The 21,933-nt window shown below is 43.4% G+C and overlaps 1 protein-coding gene across 4 annotated transcripts in view; it reads left to right on the plus strand.

The window, feature by feature from the left end:
- The first annotated feature begins 763 nt into the window (after positions 1-763).
- The window catches only part of Ppp3cc (protein phosphatase 3 catalytic subunit gamma), a 73,858-nt gene continuing 52,688 nt past the window's right edge, over positions 764-21,933 (plus strand). The window contains exons 1-2 of one of the 4 annotated variants that reach the window (XM_052732830.1): positions 941-1,159; positions 1,796-1,941. Coding sequence is in view for 2 of the 4 variants with exons in the window: in XM_052732828.1 (XP_052588788.1) it covers positions 1,111-1,159 (49 nt within the window). In the remaining 2 variants the exon portion in view is untranslated. Of the gene's footprint in view, positions 1,160-1,197; positions 1,321-1,795; positions 1,942-21,933 lie in introns of those variants that run through there. The other 3 variants (XM_052732828.1, XM_052732829.1, XM_052732831.1) reach the window with 3 other exon arrangements.

Here is a 21,933-nt window from a genome sequence, read left to right on the forward strand (position 1 = left end):
CACTAGCACACACAAATGTAAACACCTCACGCAGCCACATGCATGCACACACATACGCGTGCGCACACACACACACACACACACACACACACACACACACACACACACACACACACACACGATGGGGAAGAGATGCGGTGTCACTGTACCACGGTGGAATAAATGTGTCCAGTAGGCTGGTGACCCATTAAAGAAAGAAAGATCGGTTAGAAGTCAATTCCCTTCATCAAGGAGGTCTAGGCTAGCGTCCTAGAAGTCAGTGGCTGCTTTCTCTTGGAAGTAAAAACAGTCCCTCCCACCCTCCCAAGTGCCGGACTGTAACTAGGATGGGCGCGAAGGTCTTTAGGATACCAAGTACAAGCTGCATGCAACAAACACAAAGTTGGCTTAGGGAGTTTCAAGGTTTGGGGGTTGGAAAATGGGAGAGAGTCATCCGAGGAGCGGGGTAGAATGGATAATTTTTCTGGAGACAAAGTGGGTGGGGGACCCAGGGGTAAGGAGAAGACTGGAGCTCTCTCTGATGAGGGGGCACAGACTCGGTACCACCGAGAGTCAGGACGCCGGCCTGGCCCCAAGATCGTTGCTGCCTCTGGAGCCTCTGGAGCTGGTTTGAGCCGCTCCAGGTCGGGGGTAAGGGTGGCCGGCACCAGCCAAAGAGCATCCGCCCCACACCACCCTGACGGCGGGTAGCAAGGATCCAGAGCGGAAAGCCGGCAGGCGCGCGTGCGCAGAGCGCGGCGGCGGCGGCGGCGGCGGCGGTGGCGGCGGCGGCACGCGGGGCCGCCGGGAAGTTGTGAGCGCGGAGGCGCGCACGCGGGGCCCCTGGCCGCGCGCAGCCGCGGTCTCCCTAGTTGTGTCCCCTCAGCCGCGGTCGCCGTCGCTCTCGACGCGGTCGTCCCCGCCGAGCCGCGGGCGCCGCCGCCGCCGCCGCCGCCGCCGCCGCCGCCGCCGCCGCCGCCGCAGGGAGGGAGCGGCGCTGCGGCCGCCGCCGTCCGAGGACGCCCCGTATTCCGGGGCCCGGCACGGTGGCTGCCGGCTCGCCGAGCGCAGCCCGCTGGGGAGGAAGGCGGCGGCTCGCGTCCTGTGGGCCGCCGGAGCCGGGAGGAGACCATGTCCGGGAAGCACCCTCCGCTCTCCACGACCGAGCGCGTCATCAAAGGTGCCGAGCGCGCCGCGGGGAACGGCCCTCGCCGGGCGACGGCTCGGGGACTCGAGGAGCGGGGATGGAGGCAGCGGCGGGAGGCGCTGCAGGGCGCGGGGAGGACCGGGCGGCCGGCCGCCGGCGTCCGCGGTGACTGCTGGACGGGTACCTAGCGGGAGGTGGGTAGAGCGACCGCGCCCGCCATCCACTCCCACAGCATCCAGGCGCTCCCTCCTCGGTCCTTTTTCCTCGACTTCTATCTAGGGACGCCGTCTGGGGTTGTGTGAGCAGAGAGTTCACTTGACGCACCCCAGTCGTTGCTTTTTTTCTTAGGCTCAGCTCTTTCTTGACAGCCCCTTGCCTAACCCTTAAAATTTTTTTTTCTTGAGGGGTGTGGTGGGTATACTGTGCACGTTTGGCCCACTTTCTCTAGATATCACAAGTCACTGCTTTTACTAAAAGAAACGAGTGATAGTAACACAAATCTTTTTAAGGGGCTTACCGATTTCTTGACATGTGGACTTCTGTTTTTCGCTTTGGCTGTTAGGAACTTGGTGAATAATAACCTCCGATTGAGATGTCTTACCGTTAGATCTTATTTTCATTGTTATTAGAAGAAGAAAATATAAAAATGTTTGTTTCTCAATCTTGCAGGATTTTATGGTGTAGTTTCTGCCCGTTATCCAATAGGACCTGTCAAACATAACCACTGATTCATGTGCTTCTATTGTCCGACTGTAAGACCTCCTCCTTCTCTCTCCGTATTCGTAGTTGGTTTGAAAGCACTGTTTTCTAAGAAGGTAATATGTTAGACCAGCTGTTTTTGGGCGAGGTGGTTTTCATCACAATGGGAGAAAACTATTAAAATACCTTCTTCCCCCATTTCATTTTGATATTAGAAGAAAGGAAACTAAGATTAGTAACGATAATCTTTTTAAGGGGGGAGCCTATTGCGTGCTGACAGAGAGAAGGACAGTATTAATGTCGTAAATGTTGCCGAACAGTACATAACGGTGTTTTTGAGACTTATGTCCTTAGAATTTGATATCGTTAGGGATTTAAGTAATTGCTCATGTAATGGATTAGTCTTTTAACAGCTGAAGTGTCCTGACCGTTTTAGCGTAAGTCTTCATAACATCTAACCCGTAAGGAGGAGATATGCCTCTTTTAATACACGAGTCACTTCACACAACCTTTTCTGATGGAGCATTATGTACATTAATTTCTGAACTGTACGGTTAATACGACCAGTAGAGTCGATTGTGTAAGGGTATTGGTAGTTTCCTCCTAATTAAAATGACTTCTCACTGTACCACCGTAGTGTTTCATCCGCCCTTTTCTTTCTAGTACTTTTCTCTGTCAAAATACGCCTCTTTCTCAGCTGAAGTAGGCAAGGGAACCAGTTAAACCTGAATCCCGTGTCAAGTCAGGGTAAATGAGGTCTGAGCCAGGCTTAGTGGCACCCTCAGACCTTCCAGAATTTCAGTCTAATCTCTTTTTGTACCAGTTATCTCCACCATAATGTACACAGGACATTTTAAAATGACCATTTCTTACACTTAAACAGAAGTGGAATGAAAGGCAGTTAAAGTGTAGGTGCTGTTTATTGCTAGGTATGTTTGCAGCTAAGTGTTCTTATGTATGATACAAACTTGTTCTTTAGCAGAATTACAAATTACCACATGCTGTATACTTTCGAGACCTGTGTCTCTCTGTGTGAGTGATTAAGCAGAGTTTCATTCTGTTGTCCAGCCAGGCAAACTCAAGGTTACCCTCCTATCGAAGTCGTAAGTGTAGGGATTACAGGTGAAAAACTACACACCTAGGTTAAGCCTTTTTTTCTTTTCTTTTCCTTTCTTTCTTTCTTTCTGTCTTTTTTTTTTTTTTTTTTTTTTTTTTTTGAGACAGGATCTTTCTTTTAGTCCTGGATGTCCTGGATCTGTGGTGGTCTACAACTTTAATCCCAGCCCTCAGGAGGGAGAGGCAGACAGATCTTTGTGATTTCAGGCTAGCCTGGTCTACAGAGTGAATTCTAGAACAGGCAGGGCTACACAGAGAAACCCTGTCTCGAAAAAAACCAAAAATAAATAAATAAACAACTTTAGCGTAAGCACTTGACCTCAGCAATGTTGGATTCTGGGTAACTTCTTTCTTGGGTTTTCTAGAGTTTGAAATAGTTGAAGTTGCTTTTTAACAAAATTGGGTGCAAGGCCAAGCATGGTGGTACATGCCAGTCATCCCAGGACTGGGGAGGCAGAGGGAAGAGGATCGGGAGTTCAAGGTCTTTCTCAGCTACAGAGATCAAGGCTAGTCTGGGCAGCTTGAGATCCCATTTTTAAGAAAAGGAAGGAAGGAAGGAAGGAAGGAAAGAAGGAAAGAAAGAAAGCAAAGCAAGCCAGGCATGACTGTGAGCAGGAAAGGCCTGTTGTATTGGCCTGCAGGTCCTGATCTGATGCCCTTTTGCCTGGGCAGTTGTCTGCGTTTATTCACAGCTCCAAAGCTGTATCAGAGGTGATGCCACACCCGTTATTTTTGGTTGTGTTATTTCCTGTTAACTTTAAAGTCTACTTAATTGTTTTGTGAGAGCAAATCTTGAAGAAGAGTGGGTGGGTGGGCGTGATTGTATTTTGAATGTCCTTTGAATGCAGCTTTCTGAAACTGAAGTGGGTAGAAAACCTGCTTTACTCTTGCTTCTGGGCCGTGTGTGTGTGTGTGTGTGTGTGTGTGTACTAGTGTTTTTCGGTTAGTATCAGAAATAATGGGTTTCATTTTAATATTTTTATCCTTTGCTTGTGAGCCTTAGCCTGTAACAGAGGAGCCATTTCTCCAGCCCAGTCTGTCATCATAAATTCATTTATCTATCTATTTATTGAGACAGGGTCTCACTGTGCAGCTAGCCATGGCTGGAACTCACTATGTGGACAAGGCTGGCCTCTGCCTCCCAGGGCTTCAGTCAAAGACATATGATGTCACACCTGGCTTTTTTTTTTTTTTTTAACTTTGCCTTTTTATTAACACTTGTTTCTGATTAATAATCTCATTTGTAGTAATTTTCTTGTCTAGCCTGCATCATATAAATGATTTTGGAAACTTAAAGATGATTAAGAAACATGAAAGCAGTTACATAATCAATCCCCCTGCCCCATGATCTTGCTATGTAGCCCTGGCTGGCCTTCAAGTTGTTGAAGTCCTCCTGTCTCAACCTCCTAAGTGCTGTGATTACAGGTGTGTGCCATCGTACCTAACTTCCTGCTAGATCTCTAGCTACATAAGTGGTTAGTAGAGAATTCATTAGCAGTTGAAAACCACCAAAGTTAGGAAGCAGAGGAAATTATAACAGGATTAAAAAACAAAACAAACCAAGCCGGGCGGTGGTGGCACACACTTTTAATCCTAGCACTTGGGAGGCAGAGGCAGGCAGATCTCTGTGAGTTCGAGACCAGCCTGGTCTACAGAGCGAGTTCCAGGATACGCTCCAAAAGCTGCACAGAGAAACCCAAACCGGAACAGCCTCATCCTAGCCTAGAAACACCTGTTTCAAAATGCAGAGGTTATGTGAGTGGACTCCTGTCTGTGGATGAAGAGGCAAACTTCTGTCCAGCATTTGTCTGGGGGCTGATTTCTTCTGCAGCTTATTTTGTGTTTCAAACCTCTTAGGATCTAACTCATTAAATGCTGACTACAGTGCCCCCTAACTGTTGGTTTGTTTCTCTGCTTTGAAAGTCACAATTCGATGAACCTGTAAGGCAGAGGCTCTGAACTGGGGTCTTGCTGCTAGCATCTGGGGCAGAGAACTAGGAACTCAAATAACTGAGTTATGAGATATTTCCATTTAACAACCCCCTTCCCCCATTTTCAAGTTTCTTTTCTTGTTTGGAGGTCTTTTTGGTTTTTTCTTTCTTCTTGGTGTCATCCTCTTTTATGTCACAGGGGTTTTTAAGTACTTTTCTCTTTTGTATGTATTCTGAACCCTGCTAATCATGAAACTTGGAAGGCAGAAAGAGAAGAAAACAAAAACTTCATGCCCGAAACAGCTGCTATTAATACTCTCCTGCATTTCCATTTCCTGGGAATTTTGAATTAAAAAGAAAACAGATCACACACACTAGAGCTTTCATTAGACAAATCTTTCATATTTTAACATAAACATTGTAGTTTTACAGAAATGCTCCCATGAAGTTTGCAGACGGCATGAGCATGGTTTGAAAGTCTTTTTGCTCCTCCATTGGCACCTTAAGTTTTCAGTGGGGGTAGCACAATACCAATCCTGAAAAACATCTCCATATATGAATTTTCAATGTGAGTAAGACTTAGGGTGTGTGCTTGTGCTTGCCAGCAGGGTTCGGTTTGTGCTTGATTTGCAGTTGTAGTCAATAACGGCAAGCCTTAAGACACGTGAAGTTGTTGCTCTTGAGATTCATGCATACAAATAGAACTCAGACATTGTAAACAACTAATTCTTTTTTTGAGTGGGGATAAGCTGCTCTCTTTAGCCTGTGTTATTGGGTGTGATCAAAGCTTTATATTAGACATTTGATGGTACAGCTTTCTACAAGCAACATTATCACTTGTTTGTTTTAGTTCTGGAGATAGAGCCTTGAGTTGTGTGAATGCTGGGCAAGCACTGTGGCACTGAGCTATGTGCTCAGTCTAATAACTTACAATCACTTTTACTATAAAGTCTCTAAGTTAGCAGATGAGTTAAGAGGGAAATAACAAGGACTCAAAGAGACAAGTAATTAAAGCCCTTTCTTAGGCCATATTTGGTAATAGGAATAGAACACTTTTCCATTAGGCTAACATTTTTGGAAAAAAATGTAATGTTTAGATTTACATATGTAAGAGAATTATTCAGCTAATTGTGTCATTTGTAGTCATTTTGGAGGGTCTTATTTGGAGCTACTTAATTGCCAAATGACTAGTGGAAATGAAAGCATGTCTCAGTCTCATTACTACCCTCATGGTACAACCATTTGTAGAATGTAACAGTTTTCAAGTTTTAATGCATGGAGAAACATCTGTACTTCACCAAAGATGAAAGAGAAGCTGGTAATTCAGAAGTGCCAGAGATAGCGGTGAAGTGCAGATTAGGGTTCGAGGCAACTGACTGATTCTATTAAGAAGCTGGAGAGGTGGCTTAGCAGTTGAGAGCACTTGTTGATCTTACGAGGATCCAGGCTTGGTTCCCAGCATCCACATGGTAGCTCACAATCATCTGTGACTCCAGTTTCAGGGCATCTGATTCTGATTTCTGTGGGCATCAGCCATGCATATGGTACACATACATGCACACAGGCAAAACAGTCATACACATAAAATAAAATTAAAAAATTAAAAAAAGAGGGTAGCAAGTTATTTTGATATATTTAAAAATAGGCTTATCAGCCTAATTTTAAAAATTACATAAATGGCCGGGCGGTGGTGGTGCACGCCTTTAATCCCAGCACTCGGGAGGCAGAGCCAGGCGGATCTCTGTGAGTTCGAGGCCAGCCTGGGCTACCAAGTGAGTTCCAGGAAAAGGCGCAAAGCTACACAGAGAAACCCTGTCTCGAAAAACTAAGAAAAAAAAAATTACATAAATGATGTGCAGTAGTAATTTATTATTTTATTAAGAGACTAGAGTGAAGGAAAAAAAGGTTGAGGGATAGATATTAAAACTTTTCATGAAGCCGGGTGGCAGTGGTGCACACCTTTAATCCCAGCACTTGGGAGGCAGAGGCAGGCGGATCTACAGAGCAAGATCCAGGACAGGCACCAAAACTACACAGAGAAAAAAAGAAGAAAAAAAGAAAAAAAAAACAACAAACAAACAAAAAGCTGTTCATGAGTAGAGGAGAAAGGATGTTCTAAGCTTACTTCCTGTTCTGTTAACCACACCACTTACCAGTTTAGGAATTGGCTCAAGTGACAAGCTAACAGTCATTTCAGCTCTTCTCCTTTTCGCTGCAGAGCCGGTCCCACCAGCTGAGAGAAACTGGACTTCTGGTTTCTGGGTAGCCTGCTTCATCCCTCTCTCAGCTTCCTCGGCCATTGAGGGCCTTTTGCTCCAGCTGTTTATTCCCCATGCTCCTCCAGGATCTGTGACTAATGTCAAGAACTCTTCTTAAGCTTGGACTCTTTCATGAGTTCTTCCTGCCTGAAGGATAGGTTCTGAGTTGGTGAACAGTACCGCCCTGCATGCTAAACCGCTCTAACCTCCCTCTCCACTTCCTCTTCAACACCTCACATCTCCAACTTAGTAAGCACTGCTCGTAGGTCCCTGGGTGCTTCGCATCTGTGACTGGGCATCACTTCCATGTAGAATCTGTCCTACAACCTGCCTCATCCATTTATCTTCCAAGATTGAGCTGAGAGGACTTCTCATAAAGTTTTCCTCTACTAGATGGCTGTATGTAAAGAATAATGGCTTTAGCTGAGTGATGGTGATGCAGGCCTTTAATCCCAACACTCGCCTGGCAGAGGCAGGAGGATCTCTCTGAGTTCCAGGCCAGCCTGGTGTACAGAACTAGTTCCAGGACAGTCAGGGCTACACAGGGAAACCCTGTCTCAAATAAATAAATAAATGAATGAATGAATGAATGAATGAATGAATGAATAAATAAATAAATAAAATGGCTTTAGATCATGGCTCCAAAGTCAGATTTACCTGGATTCAAATTCTTCCTTTTAGTAGGTGGCTGCATGGCCACGAACAAACCAGTTGGGCAGTTTGCTTGTCTAGAAGAGGGATAATGAAAAACTTACAAGGTAATTGGAAAGATTAATACTCTCCAAAGTGCAGTGGCAGGCACACATAAGTTCTATGTGCATAGCAGATGCTGCTTTTACCACCACCATCGCCGCCGCCGCCACCGCCGCCACCACCACCGCCGCCGCCATTGTTGCCAGCTATTATTTTCTATGAACTCCCACCAATACTCTACTGCTCCACAAACTCTTGAAAGAGATTTATTTCTTTGTATTTTATGAGTATGAGCATTTGTCTACATGTATGTATGTGCACCATGTGTGCCCAGAAGAGGGTGTTGGATCCCTTGGAACTGGAGTCATAGATCATTGTGGGCCACTTTGTGGGTGCTGGGAACTGAACCCAGGTCCTCATCAATAGCAACAAGTGCTCTTAACCACCAGGCTTCTCTCCAGCTCCAGTTTTACAAACATTTGGGAGTGTTTTCATGCTGGATGTAGACACTGTAGTTCAGTGGTAGAGCACTTGCCTAGTACGCATGTAACCCTGGGTCCATTGTTGAGTACCACTCCCCCTTCCCAAATATTTCACAGTAAACTTTTTTTCAGGGCAATAATTGTACTCCTTACAGCGGAATACAGTGTCTAGCTCATGGCTGGGTCTCTAGGAAATGTTTAAGTGCAACTATAAGAATCTGATGTTTTGGATAACAGTATAGGAAAGAGAATATGCTCTGCTCACTACAGCCTGTGTGACTTTTCTTCTTTACTGTTGCTTGCTGTAGATTTAAAATAGGAGCCAGCACTGACCTCAGACTTCAAAGAATAGTGTATGTGAAGTGCTTAGCACAGTTCCCATTGGAGGCACTTAGTAAATAAATGCTAGCAGTTACTCATTAAGTTACTCTTTGGCTGGGGGTGTAGTTCACTGATAGAGCTTGCTTAGCATGTTTGAGGCCCCAACACAGAAGTGGGTGTTAACTGTAAATCTTGATGACATTTGACAGGGAACCCATTCTGTGTAAACTGGCATATGAAATAAAGAGAGTCATATGTTGTGTTTTCCAGCCTTATTCTCCTTCACTTCGCAAGGATTTAAACTTAAAATGAGAAGAATGGTAAAGTGTCTTTCTCGTAGTATACGTAGGATTTTGGAAATCTGTCTATTCATAAACAAGTATTGATGAATTCTTACTATGTTGCACACATTTTTCGTTATATTTAGAAGCTTAAACACTGCTTGGAATGTACTCACAGAGTATAGCACTTAATAGCCTCCCCAAAATGTAACAGAACATTAGGACCACGGAACTGCCTGTGACTAATGCTTGTGAAAAAGTGGATGACTAAACTAGACCACATCTGGTGTGAAAGGTTTGCTCCCACACTCTGTAAACTGATAATCTTTTAAACTTTGGTTATGATGGGTGGCTAAAAAGATGAGACTTAATTTGCATTTTTCTATGGATGGCTAGGCTTTGTTTAAAAGTTTAAAAGTAAAGTGAGGTGGTTTGGCATAATAAAGGTGGACTTGGCCACTCTAGGCTACTATAAAATTGTTATTGTTATTAATTTTGTTTGTTTGTTTTTTGAAATACGGTTTTTTCTGTGTAACTGCTCTGGCTGTCCTGGAACTCGCTTTGTAGACCAGGCTGGCCTGGAGCTCATGCCTGCCTCTGCCTCCTGAGCGCTGGCATTAAGGTGTAGGCCACCACTGATCGGCATAAAGTAATTATTTTAATATTTTATTATTATTATTATTATTATTATTATTGTGTTGTTTTATGTGGAAGTTCATGTGTGTGGAGGCCAGAGAAAAATCTCAGGTATCCTGAGAAAGAAGTCTCACCAACCTTTGAGACAAGGTCTCTCCTTAAGCTAGACTGGCTTGGTCAGCAAGCTCTAGAGATCTTCCCTAGTGCTGGGATTACCAGTTGTACACAGACTTTTTACATGAATTCTGGGGATCAAATTGAGATTTTCAAAGCAAAGCACTTTATTGACTGAGCTGTCCCCAACCCCCTAGTTGGTTATTTTGACTATCCTACACTGTTATGGAAAACATGGCATCACTGTAGAGCTGTTGACCAGAGGGTGCAGAGTTTGAGACAGAAAGGAGGGATCTTTTGATGTTGCATATCTGGGTGACTGAAATAAATTCACAGTGTTACAGTTGTGTATTTATTTGCTAGTGGTGGTGGTGGGGTGCACACAGTAAGGCTGGGCCATGCTTTTGGAGGTCAGAGGACATCTTACAGGAATTGGTTCTCTCCTACCGTGTGGATTACTAGGGTGGACCTCACGTGGTCAGGCTTGGCAGCTAGAGCCTTTACCTGCTGAGCCATCTTGCCGACTTCTGTCTTTGGCTTTTTGAAACAAGATCTTACTATGCATCTCAGGCTGGCCTTGAACTTGATATCCTCTTGCCTTCTGCCTCCTCTGCCTTTCAAGTGCTAGAGGTGTCTACAGGCGTTACAAAGATGGGAGATTACTCCCAGCAACCCCAGTTCTTAGAAAATCAAACACCTTATCCAAATAACTACATCTACTTACTATTCTGTAACAATCAATGGAGCCTTCCTTTTTAAAGATTTGTTTTATTTTTAAGTGTGTGTGTGTGTGTGTGTGTGTGTGTGTGTGTGTGTGAGAGAGAGAGAGAGAGAGAGAGAGAGAGAGAGAGAGAGAGAGAGAGAGAGAGAGAGAGAGAGAGAGAGAGAGAGAGGGAGGGAGGGTGGGTGAGTAAGTGAGTGTGCCAGTGAAGTTCAGAGAGGGTAATGGATCCCTGGAGCTGGAATTATTAATGGTTGTAAGCCACTCAGAGTGTAGGTGCTGGGACTGGAACTTGGGTCCTCTGCAAGAGCGATATGCATTCTTAACTCCTGAGCCATCTCTCTAGTCCCTCCTTTGATTTTTATTTCTTTTTGAGATAGCATCTCATTAAGTTACCCAGGCTGGCCTCAAATGTATTATCTTCCTGTCTTAGCCGCCTAAGTGCGTAAAATTCTCCTATGCCTTCTAGAAAAAAGTTACTGTTTCTGTTGACTGTCACTGATTATTAGCAATAGAAGGGCTACTTCTTAGCTGTTTTTTGACAGTGAATTCTGTGAGCATCAGAACAGAGGGAATGGTCTCCAAGAGCTCCTCTCAGGTCACTGAAGTAAATTTCTTGTCCCAGTAAGTTATGTAAGAATCTAAAAAGAACATATGATTTTCAGTATTTAATCCAACCTCCTCAGTAGTGAATAGTTCATGATTGGAAAGACAGGTGAGCAGATTAGGAAACAAGCATGCAAATGTAGGGCAGGTTTGCTGGCTTAAAATAGAGATGAAGCAGAGTTGTTTGTGGTGAACAGAGATAGCTATTTAGGTAAATCCTCCTGTCCCACGAGGGTAAGAACATACAGTAATCTAAAAATAGCCACCTATAGGCCCGTAGCTTTTCAGATCTATCTTTGTACCTTAGGATTAAAGTGGTCATCTCCAGTATGGCCTTTGCTCATTGATGCAGGTCTCATTCGGTTTTATTTTTATTTGCTTATACTACTTACACTGTTTAGATGCTAGATATATATTATAGCAACACAGCTTGAATTTGATGACAAGGAGGTTGCAGATTTTTTCCCGTGTACTTTAGTTTAAAAACTTAGTTTTAAATTTAATTTTCACTTTGATAATTATACACAAATGTTACAAGAAAATGTACAGAAGTACCCCCCCAGACCCTTCTTCTAAGTCCCCCTTTGCCATAGTGTCAACTTTACATACCACCACAGTCCTATACCCTAAACAACAGAGTGGCATTGCATAAATCCAGAGGTAGTTATTCTTATGACTCCCTGCTATTTGTGTGTGTGTGTGTGTGTGTGTGTGTGTGTGTGTGTGTGTGCATGTGTGCATATGTGTGTGTTTATGTGTGTGTCTATGCACTATATGCCTTGCTTACTTCTGTGATCTTGCCTACAGACCACCACAATCAAGACTCGGATCAGTGGGCTGGGAGCCTAGCTCAGTGGCTGACGATTTGCCTAGCATTTACATATGTAAAATAATAAAATGCTATTCAACAGTACCAGCAACATAAAACTTCTTATAATATTTCTCCTTTACAGCAACACCAGTAACTTTTCCCACCAAAAATTCAGTTTTATAGTTTGAGTCATTTGTAAGTCTGGTTTGATTAAGATTTTGCTTCTGAATTGGAAGTGCTGTAAAGTAATATAACAGAAACCGACAGGTGGTTAAAAGCTAGGTTTCCTGTGGAGTTAGTAAAAGCCATGATGAGAAACAAGGGTGCCTTGGCCCCATTCCAGAGAAGTCTTGAAAGCCCTGGTTAGTCTAAAAGTGTAAGTTGCAAAAGGATGCACAGTATAGTACGATTTAGATAAAAAGATGTTTGTGTAAAAAATTAAAATACACATTAGAAAAGTTATATACACATGAGAAGAATATACCACTTTAAGGTACTATTTAACCTGTAGGGACAAAGGAAGAGTAGTCAAAGATGCATTCTGGTTTGTTTGTTTGTTTCTTTTTAATTCATTGAAATGGGGACTGGAGAGGTGGCTCAGTGGTTAAAAGCACTGGCTGCTCCTCCTGAGGACCCAGCTCAATTCCCAGCACTTATATTAGGCAGTTTACAACCGCCTATAACTCCACTTCCAGGATGTCTGGTGCACTCATACACACCCCCCACATATACATAATTAAAAATGAAATTAAACCAGGACTACATAGAGAAACTCTGTCTCAAAAAATCAAAAATAGCCGGGCGGTGGTGGCGCACGCCTTTAATCCCAGTACTCGGGAGGCAGAGCCAGGCGGATCTCTGTGAGTTCGAGGCCAGCCTGGGCTACCAAGTGAGTCCCAGGAAAGGCGCAAAGCTACACAGAGAAACCCTGTCTCGAAAAACCAAAAAAAAAAAAAAAAAAAAAAAAAAAAAAGTAAAAAAAAAATCAAAAATAAATAAATTAATATTTAAATTAAAACTTTGAAATGGGTATGGAAAAGTTGAATATTTTATATTTCCACAGTTGGCATGTGGTATTTATATTATTTGCTGTACCACTTTATACAGAGGATCCAAGTTTGATTCCCAGCACCCACATGGTGACTTATGGCCATTCATAATTTCAGTTTCAGAGGATCCAACTCCCTCTTCTGACCTATGTAGGCACCAGGGACACCCATAGTACATATGCATACCTGCAGGCAAAACATTCACCATACATGAAAAATAATATAAATCTAAAAAAATTTAAAGTCTCCATATATACAATGTATTACATATGTGTCTGGAATTTTTTCTTTTCTCCCCTTTAGTATATCTTATTTTTTATTTTTGTGTAAGAGTTGAAGGACAGCTAAACAGATCTTCTCTTACTATCATAAATGAATCTGGTGCTCCCTAAAGCTCAAGTTCCTGCCGCCATCATTAGTTCTTTCCTTACTATATAATTTCCCGTGCTTACAGTCTGTCCTGGCTGACAAGCGGTGGCATTAGCCACTGTGCTGAGAGGCCCAGTGTGTGGTCTTCTGCTCTTGTGAACGTCACGTTTGTGGTTATATCTTCTTTTGTTTTGTTTGTTTTCAGGTAGACTCTTCGGTAGGTAGTTGGCTTTGAACTTGCTACATAGGCCAGGTTGGCTTCAAACTTGAGGTGATCCTCCTGCCTCTGCCTCTTGCCTCTGCTTCCCAAGTGCCAAGATTATAGGCATGTGCTATCATACATGGTATTTTCCTTTTTTTTTTTTTTTTTGGTTTTTCGAGACAGGGTTTCTTTGGGTAGCACTGGCTGTCCTAGAACTTGCTGTGTAGACCAGGCTGACCTGAGACCACAGAGATCCTCCTGCCTCTGCCTCCCACGTGCTAGGATTAAAGGCGTGCGCCTCCACTGCCCAGCCGTATATGGTCTTTTCTATCTTGTTTTATGTGAATTGTTTTATCCTACTTAACTAGAATATAAGGTTCTTCATGGGAGACTCCTGTGTTAATCTTACATATGCCACATGCCACCACACAGTGAGATAGTAGTAGATAAATATGTAATTATTTAACAATAATGTAATATTCCCCTAGTGTTTTTTTTCCCTTGTCATTTTAGATTTTACTTTGAAAATCCTTCTAGCTCATTGTCTACCAAAGATTCCAGAACTTCACTTTTTTTAAAAAAAGATTTATTTATTTATTATGTATACAGTGTTCTGCCTGCATGTGTCCCTGCAGGCCAGAAGAGGGAGCCAGATCTCATTATAGATGGTTGTGAGCCACCATGTGGGTGCTGAGAATTGAACTCAGGACCTCTGGAAGAACAGCCAGTGTTCTTAACCTCTGAGCCATCTCTCCAGCCCCCAGAACTTCACTTTTACAAATATCATTATTACCCAGAATTCTAGGCTGGAAATAGAAACATAGATTTATTAGGTATTGAGTGTTTGTGTTAGTAATGTGTACTCAAAGGATGATACTGGATGACTGGACTTGAATTGTAGGAGATGAAAGTGTGATGTCGAAGCTTCATAAAGAAATGGAAAGCCGGGCGGTGGTGGCGCACGCCTTTAATCCCAGCACTCGGGAGGCAGAGCCAGGCGGATCTCTGTGAGTTTGAGGCCAGCCTGGGCTACCAAGTGAGTTCCAGGAGAGGCGCAAAGCTACACAGAGAAACCCTGTCTCGAAAAACCAAAAAAAAAAAAAAAAAAAAAAAAAAAGAAATGGAGTGTGACCCACACACACATCTTTCCTAGCTCTCATTAGTAAGGAAGATGATGTTAGTCGTGGCCAGTGGGTTTATTTCTCTAAGCTTGCTGTGTTTTTGCTAGTTTGTTTTGAGAAAGAGTCTCACGTAACTCAGGGCAGCCTGAAAGTAGCTAAGTAGCTGAGGCTCTTGAACTGATCCTTACCACGCCCACTCCCCAGTGCTGGGCTTACAAGGGTGAGCTTCCATGCCTGATCAAGTCTGTTGCTGTTAAATAAAATTAAGGAGGTCAGCAATCTTCATCTGGAAGTAAATGACAGAAGAATAAAATGCCCCATTATTACAGCGAAGTGTTCAGTGAGTTTATGTCCTGTTTCACATACTGAAATTGACACCAGAAAGGTAAATGCAATGGTTTATTAGTTTTATCTTGGCTCTCTTTTAAACTAGAGCTACAAGTTTCTTACAGTTTTTTAGTGTAACTCAGGTGCAAAGTAATGTTGAAAATAATTTAATAATAGTTGAAGTCCTGGACTTATTTTTAGTGTCTGTAAGAATTGGATTGGACTCAGGTTTATAACATACCACCACTTCCCTGTTACTTCACATCTTGCATCTGAACTATTTGTCCTTTTCTGCCTATATAGTTGTTGTTTACACTTAGACCTGACTGATCTCTCAGGTTATTTTTCATTCCTGCCCATGGCATAATGCTCTGATACAAGGACAACCTGGGGAACTTAGACTCTATCTCAAAGTAAAAAGTAAAAATAGGACTGTTAACACACACACACACACACACACACACACACACACACACACACACACAGTGATATATTGTGTACCCTAATAAAATTTGCCTGACAGCAGAGAACAGAACAAGCTACTAGATTAAACATAGAGGCCAGGCAGTGGTGGCACACACCTTTAACCCTAGTACTTGCAAGGCAGAGATCTGTCTGGATCTCTGTGAGTTTCAAGCCGCCCTGGAATGAGATTGACTCAGTCTAGGAGAGAAACAGCCGGACAGTAGTGGCACACAGCTTTAATGCCAACACTTGAAATCAAGGCACCGCCACACGAAGCCTTGGTTTTCCTTCCTGAGACAGACTCCCTCAGTGGCCTTGAGCTCACCAAGCAGGCTGTGCTGCTGGGTAGTATGCCCCAGGGGTCCACCTGACTGCCCCCCTGTACTGGGATGATGTGTGCCAACCTTTTCTGTGTGGGTTCTAAGTACTGGGCTTGAGACCTTGTGCTTGGAAGGTACTGAACTGTCTCACTAGACCTGTGGTTTGCTTTCAATAAGTTCAAAATCTCAAACTCATTACCACCTCGAACTACTTGATAATTTTCTAGTCTTACAGAAACAGTGAATTTCTTATCTTCCGACATCCAGCAATACTCAGATTCCAACTAGATTGAATATTAGGTGAATTCCAACTAGATTGAATATTACTAGGATTGCTGTTGATTGATTCACTTATAATGGAATGAAATACAAGTCTAAAGTCATTTATTTTTGATTTATTAATAACTATATTGTTAAATAATTTTAAAAGGTATTTTGTAAAAATTCTTCTTATCCGTCTTATCAGTGGCTTCCTTAAAGTGTAAAGCCCACCACTGTAGAACACCAGGGGTGAAAAACCACCTTTATTTATTTAGCTTATTGTGGAAAGTAATGTCATCCCCTGAAAAGAGAAGTCAGAAAGTCTGTAAAAGGTTTAAAGGAGTTGAAGTAAAGTTAGCAGTCTGGTCAGGGGGTGATTACAATCTAATTTGAGTGGATTTGCCTTTAGTCTGCATGAGCTCCCTCGAAGTTGCAGATCAGTTTGTAGAGTAGGGTCTTGAGTGTCTAGGACAGTGGTTTTCAACCTGTGGGTCACAGCCCTTTCACAGGGGTCACATAGCAGATATCTGCATATCAGATATTTGCATTATGATTCATAACAGTAGCAAAACTATAGTTGTGAAGTAACAACAAAAATAATTTTATGATTGGGGTCACCACACATGAGGGACCGTATTAAAGAGTCTCAGCGTCAGGAAGGTGGAGAGGTCTAAGGGTCTGAGGCTGCAGAGGAGGGCTTGAGCTCGGGTGGCCTGTGATACACAGTGGGGTTTACTTTAGTTCAGGTTCTCTGTCCTGAGCATTTCATGCCGTCTGTGGCTTCTATTTTCTTTCTCTGTCTCTACTTCTGATTATTCTTTAGTCAAACCAGGCATTTACCATTGAGAGCTGTACCCTTTCTTGATAGGTTGTAAATGATCAAGCCTTTCATGATTTAGATTGTGACCTCAAGCGGTGGCCCATTTCCTGTATAACGACTCGTTCTGTTGTCTGGGTGACAGAGACAGCACAGCACCATTTAAGGTTCTGGAGATGACACATGGGGTGTCCCAGACAGAGACTCAGACAAGAACTCGTATTTAGTTTGAAATAATCTTCCATATACCCCATAATCAGTTGGAGCTTCCTTTTCATTTATTCATCTGCTTGTTTTGTTTAGGGACAGCTTCTTTTGATAGCCAAGCAATTAAAAAACTAGTAAAAAAAATAATATTATTTATATGTGTGTGTGCATGATGTGTGTGGAGGTCCAAACTTTGTGCAGGCAGTGCTCTTCTTCCACTGTTAAGTGTGTTCCTGAGATAGCTCTCAGCTCACCAGGCTTGAGTGTTCCTGAGATAGCTCTCAGCTCACCAGGCTTGAGTGTTCCTGAGATAGCTCTCAGCTCACCAGGCTTGAGTGTTCCTGAGATAGCTCTCAGCTCACCAGGCTTGAGTGTTCCTGAGATAGCTCTCAGCTCACCAGGCTTGAGTGTTCCTGAGATAGCTCTCAGCTCACCAGGCTTGAGTGTTCCTGAGATAGCTCTCAGCTCACCAGGCTTGAGTGTTCCTGAGATAGCTCTCAGCTCACCAGGCTTGTCCATCAAGCACCTTTACCTGCTGAGCCAGCTATCACCAGGAATCTTTGAAAATTTGATTTGCATCGGTTACCTTTACAAGTATCTGAATAACTATTCTGTATTTGGTGACGGGCAGGGCCAAAGGTCTTGACAGTGCCAACAATAAAGGAAGCTGTGGGGCCTACGACAGTCTAGACTCGTGAACCACAGGGAAGAGAGCAAACTAGACAAGAGGTTGACAGTCCGACTGCCCTGTTGTTTTTCTATCAAACTCTTAGAAAAGGCGAGGGGGGTTAGGTTTATTTCACATGTCAACAAACAGAGAGATCCAGAGGAGACTGATTCTCTGAGAAAGGGAGGCTGTCGGGGGCAGGCACTCCTCAGGTGACAGGACAGGCACTCCTCACATACTGCTGCTGCAGTAGAAGCAACTGTCAGGTTTTAGGTCGAAGCTTGCAGTCTGGGCAAGAACTAGTGAAAGTGTAAACTAGAGAGTTGCTGGAAGTTGCAAAGCTCCAGTGTCAGGATGAGTCTAGTGGCTGCAGCTGCCTTTGACTTATTCTTTCTTATCTTGGGACATGGATCTGAAGGCTCTACTTGGGTCTTGATAATCTGTGATGCACATTTTGGTTTGGTGTTCTTACTTTATCTGTTCTATGAGTCATCATGTAGTACAAGTTGTGGTTTTAATTTAAAGAAGGCAGCCAGTGTTAGTTTCTTGTGTATGTGTGGGGTTGGGGTGCACCTCATGGTAGAGCTCATACTTCATACTTAGCATGCTTCAGGACTGTGCATCAGTCTGGTCCACCACTTGTAGCAGAACGGTGTAAGCTGTAAACTGGGCATGCCGGTAATCCCTGCACTGTGCAGGCAGACAAGAGAATCAAAGCAGGGTTGAAGCCAGCCTGGCCTGTGTATTGAGTTTCAGGCTATCCAAGGCTATGATATCATGAGACCCCCTTGTAGCAAGAATTGTTAGAGGAACACAATACCACCACACCCCCAACTTAAAAAAAAACAATAAATACCAAACAAACAAACACAACCAAACCCAAAAGTAAGTATTCATAATTATTGAAAGGCTATGAAAAGAAAATTTTTACTTCAAGGATTGGCCAAGGGCCTGTATTAGCCAAGGGCCTGTAGTTTTTTCTCCTTTGGGAGTAGGGGTAGGCAGTACTGGGGATTGAACCCAGGGCTTCATCTACCACTGAACCACAGCCCCAGTCCTTTTACTTCCAGGAAACAGTCTTAGCACTGGCCCTGACCTCAGGCTTTCATAGAATTGTCCCACTGTCCATCTGTAGGTGGAATCTACTTTTCTTCCCCTGAACCTGGGTGGGTTTGAGAATGCTGGAACAGTCTGAGTTGGGAATGATGTGTTGTGGCATATGAGGCTATGGTGTGACGGACGCAGCTTCCTTCTGGCATGCTCTTTCTGGATGCTTGTCCTTGGAACTCAGTCAGGTGAAAGGCCACATGCAGGTATTCTCATCAAAACCCTGAACTGAGCTTCAGCTGACAAGCATAGTGGATGAGTGAGCGAGCAGCATGCAGGTGATTCTAGCCTTGGGCCAACTAATGCCCTGCTGAGAGACAGGCAGTCCTGCTGTTTCCTGAATTCACAGTCCATAGTCTACGAGAGACAATAAGGGGTTGTTGTTTTAAGTCACTGTGTTGGGGAACATTTTATTAGGTTGCGTTAGATAATTGATATATTTGGCTTCTAGATATCCATCAAAGGGTAACAAAGATTTTGGGAAAGAAATATGCAAGGAAGTTAGCAGGGTGTGGTGGGCCAGGCTCAGATCTCAAGCTCTTGGGACACTCAGACAGGATTGTCTAGACATCAAGGCTGGTCTGGACTACAGAGAGAGGTGCTGTTTCAAAAGCAACAACAAACCAAGGATGTTCATAGCAATATAAATCTGTAACAATAAGTAAAAAAATTTAAATAGTCTACCCAATGGTAAGAAAATGTTTAGATAAATTATGATACACACTTTTCATAAAGAAAAATATCTATTTTCAAAAGGAAGGAAACTTTAATTCCTTTGTAGTCAGTTTTGTTAAAACCAATTTCAAAGTGTATATACATGTTAATAAAGATGATTAAGAACGCCGGGCGGTGGTGGCGCACGCCTTTAACACCTTTTATCCCAGCACTCGGGAGGCAGAACCAGGCGGATCTCTGTGAATTCGAGGCCAGCCTGGTCTACAGGGCGAGATCCAGGACAGGCACCAAAACAACACAGAGAAATCCTGTCTGGGGGGGGCGGGTATGATTAAGAACAACAACAACAACAACAAATGTAGGTCTGGGGAATGTAGCTAGCAGGAGCAAGGCCTTAGATTGATCCCCAGCACTGCCAAAATCCACAACAAACAAGTGAAAAGAGGAGGGTGCAAGGTGACCTGATATATGATAGCTGGAATGCGTTTAACTAACAAGTTTATCCATACAGCCGTGCTTCAGCTCAGAGCTGTCTGCATGTAATGTGTGTATGTTCTTAGTGGAAACTTCTTCAGGAGATCGCCCTAATTATATAACTTTGAAAATCATGGCTTCAGATTTCATAAGACCTTCCTCTTTAGACCAGTTTGATTTTGAACAACTAAAAGAACTGCAGGTTGTCCAGAGCACACAGTGTTAGAAATGCCAGCCCCTCTCTGCTGCATTCAATCTAAGTACTCCCTGAACCTATTTTCTCCAACCCTGACTCTGGTTCTTTTTTTTTTTTTTTTTAAGATTTATTTATTATGTATACAGTGTTCTGCCTCCATGTATGTCTGCATGCCCAAAGAGTACACCAGATCTCATTATAGACGGTTCTGAGCCACCATGTGGTAGCTGGGAATTGAACTCAGGACCTCTGGAAGAGCAACCAGTGCTCTTAACCACTAAGCCAACTCTCCAGCCCAACTCTGGCTCTTTTTAGCTTTATGTTGAAACTCAAACCCCAGGGCCCCACACATGCTCCACCAAGCCTTTTGGGTCAGTGTTGAGTTTCTTGACTCTTAACAGCTTTTATGATCATATAGGGACTTAAAAGAATGGCTTTGCTAAAAAGCACCAACCCTTCACTTGTAGGTGCACAGTTGGTAACTAAAGCCAGAACACAGTGTTGGCATCTCTGACTTCATTTGGTATGTCTCTTGTTTTCTTAAACTTCAGGTCAGATTCCTGCTCAGCTCTGCACATAGACATACTAATTACTTAAGGAGTGTATATCTAAAAGCTACTAATATAAAATTCATTAGCCTTAATTTTACCTAACCTCTCTATAAAATACAAGACTGAAGACACAAGCGTTCAAGATACTTTTTTTTTTAAATTCCAGAATTTTATAGGCAGATCACCTGTTATGACATTACCCCACTAAGTGGGAGCAGTTACCCCATGAAGGGAACTGAGGCTGCTCTCTTATGTAAGAATGATCTCTCAGTGAGAACTCTATTGCCCTCCTCAAGCAGTAAAGACCTCCTTGTAGCCAGCGGAACCTTGTAGGATAGACCAAGATAATGACCAAGCAGACCACCCTGACCAAGATTGCCTGTGCAAAGACTCAGCTATACTGGGTCCCCCTCCTTATTTCTATAAGCCCCTTCCTAATGTGGCCCCACGGAATGGAGCTCTTTCCTGCCTTTCACCGCTAATCTGTCTCAAGTTGACATTTTTGGACAGGTGGCCAGACCTACTTTGTTGTAAACCTTCAAGTCAGGGCCTTTGTCCTAAACTCCTATAAAAATTTTGCATTTCATTTTTCATTTAAATAGAGCCCCTTTACATTATTATTATTATTGTTATTATTTTCTGCATTAGCCCACTGTTAATATAAAACCCATTTCTCACCTCAAAGGAAATAAGAGATAGTTGATTCTGAGCCAAATATGAGTGAGTGATCATGGCCCAGGAATAAAGATCCAGATTGCTTCTGTATTATTTTCTCATTGAGAAGGAAGGATTTATTTTGGCTCCCGGTTGGAGGATGTAGTGTGCCACAGCAGGGAAGATGTGGCAGCAGGAGCTGTGGCAGAGGTGCTGGCAGCTGGTCCCCTCGTGCCCAGTCGGGGAGCAGAGAGAGAGAGAGAGGCCAGGGATGGGAGCTTTCTGACCTTGGGTGTAAGCCTCCACCATCTCCTCACTCCCCGTGGATGGACAGTGCTCCTGTGTTCTGCAGCGGCTCTGGCCTCGGTTTGGCCTCCTCCTCCTGCTGCAGCTGTCAAAGACTCGGTGCCCTTTGTGGCTGAACTGGGAAACACTTCTCTAGGTGGTTGTTTTTAGCAGGGAACCCCTTCAGCTGCTGTCCTAGTTCAGCCTCTTCTTTCAAAAGATTTTCTATTTTTATAAGCTGGGCTGTTGAGTATCTTTCCTGTTGTCCCAGTGCAAACTGTAAATAAGGTTCCTCTTTCGTGATGCTAATCTCTTACAGTAATTACAGCTGCATTGTGTGCACTGCCTTGTCTGCAACTTTAAACATGCCCATGCTCCTTCCTCAGCAGAC

The sequence above is a fragment of the Peromyscus californicus genome, unplaced genomic scaffold (assembly GCF_007827085.1).
Source record: "Peromyscus californicus insignis strain IS unplaced genomic scaffold, ASM782708v3 Scaffold_12__1_contigs__length_115047231, whole genome shotgun sequence".
In the NCBI taxonomy this organism is placed as follows: domain Eukaryota; kingdom Metazoa; phylum Chordata; class Mammalia; order Rodentia; family Cricetidae; genus Peromyscus; species Peromyscus californicus.